This window comes from Salmo salar, chromosome 02 (assembly GCF_965601325.2).
Source record: "Salmo salar chromosome 02, fSalSal1, whole genome shotgun sequence".
In the NCBI taxonomy this organism is placed as follows: Eukaryota; Metazoa; Chordata; class Actinopteri; order Salmoniformes; family Salmonidae; genus Salmo; species Salmo salar.
The window spans coordinates 9,041,194-9,054,004 of NC_138292.1; the positions used below are offsets into that span (position 1 = coordinate 9,041,194).

The 12,811-nt window shown below is 44.5% G+C and overlaps 1 protein-coding gene across 1 annotated transcript in view; it reads left to right on the top strand.

Moving 5' to 3' along the window:
- The window catches only part of LOC106596971 (serine/threonine-protein kinase 31), a 34,734-nt gene that overhangs the window by 1,465 nt on the left and 20,458 nt on the right, over positions 1-12,811 (top strand). The window contains exons 5-9 of the mRNA XM_082968541.1: positions 248-406; positions 585-707; positions 795-1,006; positions 8,642-8,786; positions 8,884-9,009. Coding sequence (XP_082824667.1) covers positions 248-406; positions 585-707; positions 795-1,006; positions 8,642-8,786; positions 8,884-9,009 — 765 coding nt within the window. The remainder of the gene's footprint in view (positions 1-247; positions 407-584; positions 708-794; positions 1,007-8,641; positions 8,787-8,883; positions 9,010-12,811) is intronic.

Genomic DNA, 12,811 nt, shown 5'->3' on the forward strand with positions numbered 1-12,811 from the left:
TGGCTGTTGTGCTGACTGACGTGAGGAGGCTGGCTGTTGTGCTGACTGGCGTGAGGAGGCTGGCTGTGGTGCTGACTGATTATGTATCCAACTTGTCTTTAAAAGAAACATTGTTTCCAAATGGCACCCTATTCCCTATAGTGCACTACTTATCCCTATAGGCCCTGGTCAAAAGTAGTGCATTATATAGGGAATAGGATGTCATTTGGGATGCAGACTGACATTCCGATCTCCATCTTGTGTCCAGTTTCACGTGTCCTACATTGACTATGGGAACACAGAGTTCATCAGTCGGTCAGCTCTGGTGGAGCTGCCAGGGGAGCTACAGTCACCTTGTCTGGCCAAGAAGTACAAGTTCTGGGGCTTCAATGTGTCCACTGACCAAGACTCAGCACATTTCCTGCAGGTACTCTGTTCCTCTCCATGTCATTAATGTCTATGTCTCACAAAATAGGATTCTTATCTCAAGGGTTAGTGTTTAGTATTTGGTGTCATATGTGTGTGAATGGGTTGACACATTGTGATGTATTTTGAATAGAGTCCTTCTGCTCACAAAATGTGCATTGTCTTGTTTTGCTCTTTAGGGAAAGGCCTTCCTTCAGAATCTGATCTATGGGAAGAAGGTCCGCATCCAGAAGAAGTCTGTCTGCTTCGACGGGACCGTCCTGGTCCAGGCTTTTCAGGGAAACCTGGACATCGGTGAAGAGGTCCTCAAACAAACCTCTCTGTTATGTCCTGTAAGGAGTTTTTATGACTCAAGGCACTTGAAAACTGACAATAAAATGCTCTCTTAGGTTTTGAAGATGAAGTTTGCCAAGTTCACCCTCCCAGGGAGTAACCGCGAGAGCCCCATGTCTGTACGGGCCCTGCAGGAGTCCCATTGCCTGTGGCCTCAGCGGGTGTTGGATTGGCCTGGCCCCCAGGGGGATGGGGACATGCCTGGCTCTACAGTCTGCATGCCCAAACTACGGCCTGCTTTCCCCGACCAGAGTCCCCTTTCAATGAAGTAAGATACCTGTCTGTCTGTTCCGCTCGGATAATTGGACCCGTGTGGCTCAGTTGGTAGAGCATGGTGTTTGCAACGCCAGGGCTGTGGGTTTGATTCCCACGGGGGACCAGTACAAAAAATGAAATGTATGCATTCACTACTGCAAGTCGCTCTGGATAAGAGTGTCTGCTAAATGACTAAAATGTAAAATAATGAAGTAAGACACCTGTCTGTCTGTTCCGCTGGGATAATGAAGTAAGACCCCTGTCTGTCTGTTCCGCTGGGATAATGAAGTAAGACACCTGTCTATCTGTTCCGCTGGGATAATGAAGTAAGATACCTGTCTGTCTGTTCCTCTGGGATAATGAAGTAAGACACCTGTCTGTCTGTTCCTCTGGGATATTGAAGTAAGACACCAGTCTGTCTATTCCGCTGGGATAATGAAGTAAGACACCTGTCTGTCTCTTCCTCTGGGATCCCAAGGACTGGAAATGTTTTGTTCCAGCCCAGCACTAGCACAGCTGATTCAACTAATCAAGAGCTTTGCGAGTAGTTGAATCAGGGGTGCTAGCAGTGGCCCATACTTTGACTTTTTCACTTGAAATTACTAATCCTGTGGTGTGAATGGTATTGGGAGATCGGGAGATCCATAGATGAACGAGTAAACTCCCACTGCCTTCCGTTCTACTAGCTAACACGCAATCATTGGAAAATAAAATTGATGATCTTCGATTATCCTACCAACGGGACATTAAGAACTGTAATATCTTATGTTTCACCGAGTCGTGGCTGAACGACGACACGGATAATATAGAGCTGGCGGGATTTGCAGAACAGAGACGCTACCTCTGGTAAGACGAGGGGTGGGGGTGTGTGTCTTTGTCAATAACAGCTGGTGCGCGATGTCTAATATTAAAGAAGTCTCGAGGTATTGCTTGCCTGAGGTAGAGTACCTTATGATATGCTGTAGACCACACTATCTACCAAGAGAGTTCTCATCTATATTATTCGTAGCCGTCTATTTACCACCACAGACCGATGCTGGCACTAAGACCGCACTCAACCAATTCTATAAGGCCATAAGCAAACAAGAAAATGCTCATCCAGAAGCGGCACTCCTAGTGGCCGGGGACTTTAATGCAGGCAAACTTAAATCAGTTGTACCACATTTTTACCAGCATGTCACATATGCAACTAGAGGGAAAAAAACTAGACCACCTTTACTCCACAAACAGAGATGCATACAAAGCTCTCCCCTGCCCTCCATTTGGCAAATCTGACCATAATTCTATCCTCCTGATTCCTGCTTACAAGCGAAAACTAAAGCAGGAAGTACCAGTGACTCGCTCAATACGGGAGTGGTCAGATGACGCGGATGCTACTCTACAGGACTGTTTTGCTAGCACACACTGGAATATGTTCCGGGATTCCTCCGATGGCATTGAGGAGTACACCACATCAGTCATTGGCTTCATCAATAAGTGCATCAATGAAGTCGTTCCCACATTGACCGTACGTACATACCCCAACCAGAAGCCATGGATTACAGGCAACATCCGCATCGAGCTAAAGGCTAGATCTGCCGCTTTCAAGGAGCGAGACACTAATCCGGACGCTTATAAGAAATCCCGCTATGCCCTCAGACGAACAAACAAACCAGCAAAGCGTCAATACAGGATTAAAATGGAATCCTACTACACTGGCTATGACAGCAGGAGCAGTAGAGATACTCTCAATGATCGGCTATGAAAAGCCAACTAACATTTACTCCTGAGGTGCTGACCTGTTGCACCCTCGACAACTACTATGATTATTATTATTTGACCATGTTGGTCATTTATGAACATTTGAACATCTTGGCCATGTTCTGTTATAATCTCCACCCGGCACAGCCAGAAGAGGAATGGCCACCCCTCATAGCCTGGTTTCTTCCTAGGTTTTGGCCTTTTCTAGGGATTTTTTCCTAGCCACCGTGCTTCTACACCTGCATTGCTTGCTGTTTGGGGTTTTAGGCTGGGTTTCTGTACAGCACTTTGAGATATCAGCTGATGTAAGAAGGGCTATATAAATAAATTTGATTTGATTTTGATGTGGCAGGGCTTGAAATCTATTGCGGACTACAAAGGGAAACCTAGACGTGAGCTGCCCAGTGACGCGAGCCTACCAGACGAGCTAAATGCCTTTTATGTTCGCTTTGAGGCAAGCAACACTGAAGCATGCACGAGAGCACCAGCTGTTCTGGATGACTGTGTGATAACGCTCTCTGTAGCCGATGTGAGCAAGACCTTTAAACAGGTCAACATTCACAAAGCCGCGGGGCCAGATGGATTACCAGGACATGTACTCAGTCTGTGCGGCCCAACTAGCAAGAGTCTTCACTGACATTTTCAACCTCTCCCTGACTGAGTCTGTAATCCCTACATGTTTCAAGCAGACCACCATAGTCACTGTGCCCATAGTCACTGTGCCCACATCAACAGCATCCTCCTGGATATCCTAGACCAGGTATTCCCAAACTGAGGTACGTAGGCGCAATGCCGTCGGGGGTACACCAAATATAAATGTGTATTGTTTTAAAAAATGTTATTCAAATTTACAACAGTCCATTTAGATTTTCCAACGGGGCTATACATTTGGGTGAGTTTTTTTCTCACCGGAGTATTCTTGTTTCACTGCCAAAAAATAAAATGAAACCATATGGTGTTCAATAAAATAACACAATGTCAAATACAGGTAGCCTAGTCAAGTAATTAACATCCAATCACATTAACCGTTACTCTCTAGCGGGAATTCCACTAACGGTCCGTATTTAGCCAAACGTAGCTGCTGCTCATTCCGTTTGCTTGGAAATTGATTAATGTTAAAAAAAAGTAAGGCCAGCGTCCATAGACACATACCAGCTCTACTGGTAGTACTACTACTACCAGCAGTACTACACCTGCACCTGTCGACGACACAAGTTGTTCCACGAGCACATCCAATGCTAGCATCAGTAATTCTACATTTGTTGTTAGCCCAGCTAGCATGGACACTGACAGTTGTGAATCTGATGCAGCTGAAAGAGCTACTGTCTCCTTACCCGGGAAAGGACCGAACAACAGACAGGGACGTTGTACCATTGAAGAGGCGCAAATATGATGAGAACTACATTGATTTGGGGTTCACTTATATTGGGAGTAGTGTTTTTCCTCAGCCACAGTGTGTTTTATATGTGATAAAGTACTCTCTCACAACTCAGTGAAACCTTCACTCTTGCACAGACATTTAGAAACAAAACATGCCAATTTGAAAAATAAGCCACGGGAATTTTTGGAGCGAGAATTAAGATGACTTTCGAGTAGTGAGACGTGTATAAAAGCAACAGATCCCATTAATAATACGGGTCTAGAAGCGTCTTATATGGTGAGCTACCGAGTGGCTAGGACAGGCAAGACCCATACTATTGTGGAAGGATTTAATTCTTCCTGCTGCTGCGGATATGGCTGGGACAATGCTGGGGGAAAAGGTAAAAAAAAACTATACAAACAATGACTTCATCAAACAACACCGTTTCACGACTTATCAGTGACATGGCTGGAGATGTTTTGAAACAATTACTGCTTCGCATACAAGCCAGTGAATTCTATGCGTTACAGCTGGATGAGTAAACAGATTTGGCGGGCCTGGCACAGCTCCTGGTATATGTCCGTTAAGTTTATGGGGGGTCAATTAAGGAAGACATCCTCTTCTGGAAACCAGGACAACAGGAGAGGATATTTTTAAAGTACTGGACAGCTTTGTGACATCAAATGAACTTTGGTGGTCAAGATGTGTTGGCATCTGTACTGATGGTACAAAAGCCATGACAGGGAGACATAGTGGAGTGGTAACACGCGTGCAAGCAGTTGCTCCCGACGCTACATGGGTACACTGCAGCATCCGCCAAGAGGCTCTTGCTGCCAAGGGAATGCCTGACAGCTTGAAAGACGTTTTGGACATTACAGTGAAAATGGTTAACTTTGTTAAAGCAAGGCCCCTGAACTCTCGTGTATTTTCTGCACTATGCAATGATCTGGGCAGTGACCATGTAACGGTTTTATAACATACAGAAGTGCGCTGGTTATCAAGGGGCAAAGTATTGACACTTTTTAAAATTTATTTAGAGACAAGCTTAAAGTTTTCTTTACTGACCATCATTTTCACTTGTCTGACCGCTTGCATGATGACGATTCTCACACGACTGGCCTATCTGGGTGATGTTTTTTCTCACCTGAATGATCCGGTCAGAGACCTGGCAGTGTGGTGCCAGGACAACAACCTCTCCCTCAGTGTGAGCAAGACAATGGAGCTGATCGTGGACTACGGGAAAAGGCGGGCCGAACAGGCCCCCATTAACATCAAGGGAGAGCTTCAAGTTCCACATTCTAGTTCCACATCACAAAATAACTATTATGGTCCAAACACACCAAGACCGTTGTGAAGAGAGCATGACAAAACCTTTTTCCCCTCAGGAGACTGAAAAGATTTGGCACGGGTCCCCAGATCCTCAAAAAGTTCTACAGTTGCACCACGAGAGCATCCTGACCGGTTGCATCACCGCCTGGTATGGCAACTGCTCGGCATCTGACCGTAAGGTGCTACAGAGGGTAGTGTGTAGGGCCCAGTACATTACTTATGCCAAGCTTCCTGCCATCCAGGACCTCAATACCAGGCGGTATCAGAGGAAAGCACATACAATTGTCAGAGACTCCAGTCACCCAAGTCATAGACTGTTTTCTCTGCTACCGCACGGCAAGAGGTACCGGAGCATCAAGTCGGGGACCAAAAGGCTCCTTAACAGCTTCTACCCTCAAGCCATAAGACTGCTGAACAATTAGTCAAATGGCCACCGGACTATTACATTGATCCATTTGTTTTTACACTGCTGCTACTTACTGTTTATTATCTATACATAGTCACTTTACCCCTACCTACATGTACAAATGACCTCCACTAACCTGTACCCCTTACTGTTTATTATCTATACATAGTCACTTTACCCCTACCTACATGTACAAATGACCTCCACTAACCTGGACCCCTTACTGTTTATTATCTATACATAGTCACTTTACCCCTACCTACATGTACAAATGACCTCCACTAACCTGTACCCCTTACTGTTTATTATCTATACATAGTCACTTTACCCCTACCTACATGTACAAATGACCTCCACTAACCTGTACCCCTTACTGTTTATTATCTATACATAGTCACTTTACCCCTACCTACATGTACAAATGACCTCCACTAACCTGTACCCCTTACTGTTTATTATCTATACATAGTCACTTTACCCCTACCTACATGTACAAATGACCTCCACTAACCTGTACCCCTTACTGTTTATTATCTATACATAGTCACTTTACCCCTACCTACATGTACAAATGACCTCCACTAACCTGTACCCCTTACTGTTTATTATCTATACATAGTCACTTTACCCCTACCTACATGTACAAATGACCTCCACTAACCTGTACCCCTTACTGTTTATTATCTATACATAGTCACTTTATCCCTACCTACATGTACAAATGACCTCCAAATAACCTGTACCCCCTTACTGTTTATTATCTATACATAGTCACTTTACCCCTACCTACATGTACATATGACCTCCACTAACCTGTACCCCTTACTGTTTATTATCTATACATAGTCACTTTACCCCTACCTACATGTACAAATGATCTCCACTAACCTGTACCCCTTACTGTTTATTATCTATACATAGTCACTTTATCCCTACCTACATGTACAAATGACCTCCACTAACCTGTACCCCTTACTGTTTATTATCTATACATAGTCACTTTACCCCTACCTACATGTACAAATGACCTCCACTAACCTGTACCCCTTACTGTTTATTATCTATACATAGTCACTTTACCCCTACCTACATGTACAAATGACCTCCACTAACCTGTACCCCTTACTGTTTATTATCTATACATAGTCACTTTATCCCTACCTACATGTACAAATGACCTCCACTAACCTGTACCCCTTACTGTTTATTATCTATACATAGTCACTTTACCCCTACCTACATGTACAAATGACCTCCACTAACCTGTACCCCTTACTGTTTATTATCTATACATAGTCACTTTATCCCTACCTACATGTACAAATGACCTCCACTAACCTGTACCCCTTACTGTTTATTATCTATACATAGTCACTTTACCCCTACCTACATGTACAAATGACCTCCACTAACCTGTACCCCTTACTGTTTATTATCTATACATAGTCACTTTACCCCTACCTACATGTACAAATGACCTCCACTAACCTGTACCCCTTACTGTTTATTATCTATACATAGTCACTTTACCCCTACCTACATGTACAAATGACCTCCACTAACCTGTACCCCTTACTGTTTATTATCTATACATAGTCACTTTACCCCTACCTATATGTACAAATGACCTCAAATAACCTGAACCCTTGCACACTGACTCGGTACCGGTACCCCCTGTATATAGCCTAGTTATTGTTATGTTATTGTGTTACTTTTTATTATATTAGTATTTTTTACTTTAGTTTATTTGGTAATTATTTTCTTAACTCTTCTTGAACTGCACTGTTAAGGGCTTGTAAGTAAGCATTTCACGGTATGGTCAACACTTGTTGTATTCGGCGCATGTGACAAAGTTTGACTTGTTTGGTGGCTGGAAGTAGCTTTGGGGATTTAACATGATAAGCTGCTGGAGTGGAGATTGACTCTTCTGTTTAGACTGTTAAGAGTATAAACTGAGAATGTAGCTACGAGCCAGCCAGTACAATAGAATCAACGTGTGTGTGTGTGTGTGTGTGTGTGTGTGTGTGTGTGTGTGTGTGTGTGTGTGTGTGTGTGTGTGTGTGTGTGTGTGTGTGTGTGTGTGTGTGTGTGTGTGTGTGTGTGTGTGTGTGTGTGTGGTGTGTGTGTGTGAGAGAGTCAGCCTATACAATAGAATCAACATGGTGTGTGTGAGGAGAAACATGAATGCCGTAACAGCCACCTTGTTACTTTTGCAGCATGTTTATATAAAGACTTTAGAGATGTAGGGGTTGCAACAAGCTCAGGATGATCAGTGATTGGGGTTGTTTGTATTAGAGATTACTAACTGGGTTGTTTTCAGTAGTGAATACTAACTGGGTTGTTTTCAGTAGTGATTACTAACTGGGTTGTTTTCAGTAGTGATTACTAACTGGGTTGTTTTCAGTAGAGATTACTAACTGGGTTGTTTTCAGTAGTGATTACTAACTGGGTTGTTTGTAGTAGTGATTACTAACTGGGTTGTTTTCAGTAGTGATTACTAACTGGGTTGTTTTCAGTAGTGATTACTAACTGGGTTGTTTTCAGTAGTGATTACTAACTGGGTTGTTTTCAGTAGTGATTACTAACTGGGTTGTTTTTTATCCTATGACTGGCTGCGTCCCAAATTGCACCCTATTCCCTGTATAACTTTTGACCAGAGCCCATATATCGGAAATGGGGTCTAAAATGGCCCCCCATTTCCTACATCCTATTCCCTAAACAGAGCACTACTTTTCACCAGGGCCCATAGGGTCAAAAGTTGTCCTTTAGAGAATAGTGTTGAGCAGCCTATGTGTGTTTTAACTCCTGCTCAGGGAGAAGAGCACGGCCACAGCCCAGCATGCTGCCAACCTAGTGAAGAAGAAGATGGAGCTGGTGGAGGAGAACCAGAGGCTGAAGGCAGAACGAGAGACCCAGCGCAGGGAGGACCAGCTGAGAGACAGTCTCTCAGAGCTCCAGGTTGAACAAACAGAGTGGAGAGACACACACACACACACACACGGCAAGCTTTCCAGGACATTAGTTATGTATGAGTCTTGTGTTGTTGTAATTTCAGAAGTTGAAAGAGGAGACTGCGAATTATGCCAAAGAGGCAGAGAGATGGAAGGTGGAGAGGAACACACTTCAGAACCAATCAGAGCAGCTGGAGGAACACCTGAAAGTTGCCAAACAGGAAGTGCAGGTGAGACTTGTGTCGTATGGAGCCGATGTCTACTAGTCAATTGTCCCTGAGCACCTGCTCATGGACACATAGCATTAAGAAGTCAACATTCAACCCTCACCACAGCACATTAACGAGTCTACATTCAATTCTTAACACAGCACATTAACGAGTCCAAATTCAATTCTTAACACAGCACATTAACGAGTCCACATTCACTCCTCACCACAGCACATTAACGAGTCTACATTCAACTCTCACCACAGCACATTAACGAGTCCACATTCACTCCTCACCACAGCACATTAACGAGTCCACATTCATGCCTCACCACGGCACATTAACGAGTCCACATTCAACTCTCACCACAGCACATTAACGAGTCCACATTCAACCCTCACCGCGGCACATTAACGAGTCTACATTCAACCCTCACCACGGCACATTAACGAGTCCACATTCAACCCTCACCACGGCACATTAACGAGTCTACATTCAACCCTCACCACGGCACATTAACGAGTCCACATTCAACCCTCACCACAGCACATTAACGAGTCCACATTCAACCCTCACCACAGCACATTAACGAGTCTACATTCAATCCTCACCACAGCACATTAACGAGTCTACATTCAAACCTCACCACAGCACAATAACGAGTCTACATTCCATCCTCACCACAGCACATTAACGAGTCTACATTCAAACCTCACTACACCTAATCTATGGATTTCACATGACTGGAAATATAGCTATGCATCTGTTGGTAACAGATACCTTAAAAAAATGTAGGGGTGTGGTGGATCAGAGAACCAGTCAGTATCTGGACTGACCACCATTTGCCTCATGCAGCGCGACACATCTCCTTCGCATAGAGGTGATCAGGCTGTTGATTGGCCTGTGGAATGTTGTCCCACTCATCAATGGCTGTGCGGAGTTGCTGGATATTGGAGGGAACTGGAACACGCTGTCGTACACGTCGATCCAGAGCATCCCACACATGCACAATGGGTGGCATGTCTGACAAGTACGAGGCAATGGAAGGACTGGGACATTCATCCGTGAAGAGCACACTTATCCAGCATGCCAGTTGCCATCGAAGGTGAGCATTTGCCCACTGAAGTCGGTTACGACACCAAACTGGTCAGGTCAAGACTCTGGTGAGGACGACGAGCACACAGATGAGCTTCCCTGAGAAATTGTTTGGTTGTGCAAACCCACAGTTTCATCAAGTAAAGAAGTTGGATGTGGAGGTCCTGGGCTGGCGTGGTTACACGAGGTTTGTGGTTTTGAGGCCGGTTGGACGTACTGCAAATTCTCTAAAACTATGTATTTTATTTTTATTTCACCGTTATTTAACCCAGTAAGCAAGTTGAGAACAAGTTCTCATTTACAACTGTGACCTGGCCAAGATAAAGCAAAGGAGTGTGACACAGACAGCAACACAGAGTTACACATGGAGTAAACAAGCATACAGTCAACAACACAATAGAAAGAAAAGGATATATACAGTGTGCAAATGGCATGAGGTAAGGCAATAAATAGGCCATAGTAGTGAAGTAATTGCAATTTAGCAAATTAACACTGGAGTGATAGATGAGCAGATTATGATGTGCAAGTAGAAATACTGGTGTGCAAAAGAGCAGAAAAGTAAATAACAACAATATGGGATGAGGTAGGTAGATTGGGTGGGCTATTTACAGATGGGCTATGTACAGCTGCAGCGATGGGTTAGCTGCTCAGATAGCTGATGTTTAAAGTTAGTGAGGGAAATATAAGTCTCCAGCTTCAGCGTTTTTATATATATATATTTTTTTTTGAATGATTTTTTTTTGCAATTAGTTCCAGTCATTGGCAACAGACAACTGGAAGGAAAGGCGGCCAAAGGAGGTGTTGGCTTTGGGGATGACCAGTGAGATATATCTGCTGGAGTGCGTGCTACGGGTGGATGTCGTGACCAGTGAGCTGAGATAAGGCGGAGCTTTACCTAGCATAGACTTTTATAGATGACCTGGAGCCAGTGAGTCTGGCGACGAATATGTAGCGATGGCCAGCCGACTAGAGCATATAGGTCACAGTGGTGGGTGGTATAAGGGGCTTTGGTGACAAAACGGATGGCACTGGGATAGACTGCATCCAGTTTGCTGAGTAGAGTATTGGAAGCTATTTTGTAAATGACATCGCCGAAGTCGAGGATCGGTAGGATAGTCAGTTTTACGAGGGTAAGTTTGGTGGCGTGAGTGAAGGAGGCTTTGTTACGTAATAGGAAGCCGATTCTAGATTTCATTTTAGATTGGAGATGTTTAATATGATTCTGGAAGGAGAGTTTACAGTCTAGCCAGACACCTAGGTATTTGTAGTTGTCCACATATTCTAAGTCAGAACCGTCCAGAGTAGTGATGCTAGTCGGGCGGGCAGGTGCGGGCAGAGAACGGTTGAAAAGCATGCATTTGGTTTTACTAGCGTTTAAGAGCAGTTGGAGGCCACGGAAGGAGTGTTGTATGGCATTGAAGCTCGTTTGGAGGTTAGTTAACACAGTGTTCAAAGAAGGGCCAGATGTATACAGAATGGTGTCGTCTGCGTAGAGGTGGATCAGGGAATCACCCGCAGCAAAAGCGACATCGTTGATATATACAGAGAAAAGAGTAGGCCCGAGAATTGAACCCTGTGGCACCCCCGTAGAGATTGCCAGAGGTCCGGACAACAGGCCCTCCGATTTGACACACTGAACTCTGTCTGAGAAGTTGTTGGTGAACTAGGCGAGGCAGTCATTTGAGAAACCAAGGCTGTTGAGTCTGCCGATTAAGAATACGGTGATTGACAGTCGAAAGCCTTGGCCAGGTCGATGAATACGGCTGCACAGTAATGTCTCTTATCGATGGCGGTTATGATATCGTTTAGTACCTTGAGCGTGGCTGAGGTGCACCCGAGACCAGCTCGGAAACCGGATTGCACAGCGGAGAAGGTACGGTGGGATTCGAAATGGTCAGTGATCTGTTTATTAACTTTGCTTTCGAAGACTTTAGAAAGGCAGGGCAGGATGGATATAGGTCTATAACAGTTTGGGTCTAGAGTGTCACCTCCTTTGAAGAGGGGGATGACCGCAGCAGCTTTCCAATCTTTAGGGATCTCAGATGATACGAAAGAGAGGTTGAACAGACTGGCAATAGGGGTTGCAACAATGGTGGCGGATAATTTTAGAAAGAGAGGGTCCAGATTGTCTAGCCCAGCTGATTTGTACATGTCCAGGTTTTGCAGCTCTTTCATAAAATCTGCTGTCTGGATTTGGGTGAAGGAGAAGCTGGGGAGGCTTGGGCAAGTAGCTGCGGGGGGTGCGGAGCTGTTGGGGTAGCCAGGAGGAAAGCATGGCCAGCCGTAGAGAAATGCTTATTGAAATTCTCGATTATCGTGGATTTATCGGTGTTGACCGTGTTACCTAGCCTCAGTGCAGTGGGCAGCTGGGAGGAGGTGCTCTTGTTCTCCATGGACTTTACAGTGTCCCAAAACTTTTTAGAGTTAGAGCTACAGGATGCAAATTTCTGTTTGAAAAACCTAGTCTTTGCTTTCCTGATTGACTGCGTGTATTGGTTCCTGACTTCCCTGAAAAGTTGCATATCGCAGGGACAATTCGATGCTAGTGTAGTCCGCCACAGGATTTTTTTTGTGCAGGTCGAGGACAGTCAGGTCTGGAGTGAACCAAGGGCTAGATCTGTTCTTAGTTCTCCATTTTTTTAAAGGGACATGCTTATTTAAGATGGTGAGGAAATTACTTTTAAAGAACAACCAGGCATCCTCGACTGACGGGATGAGGTCAATATCC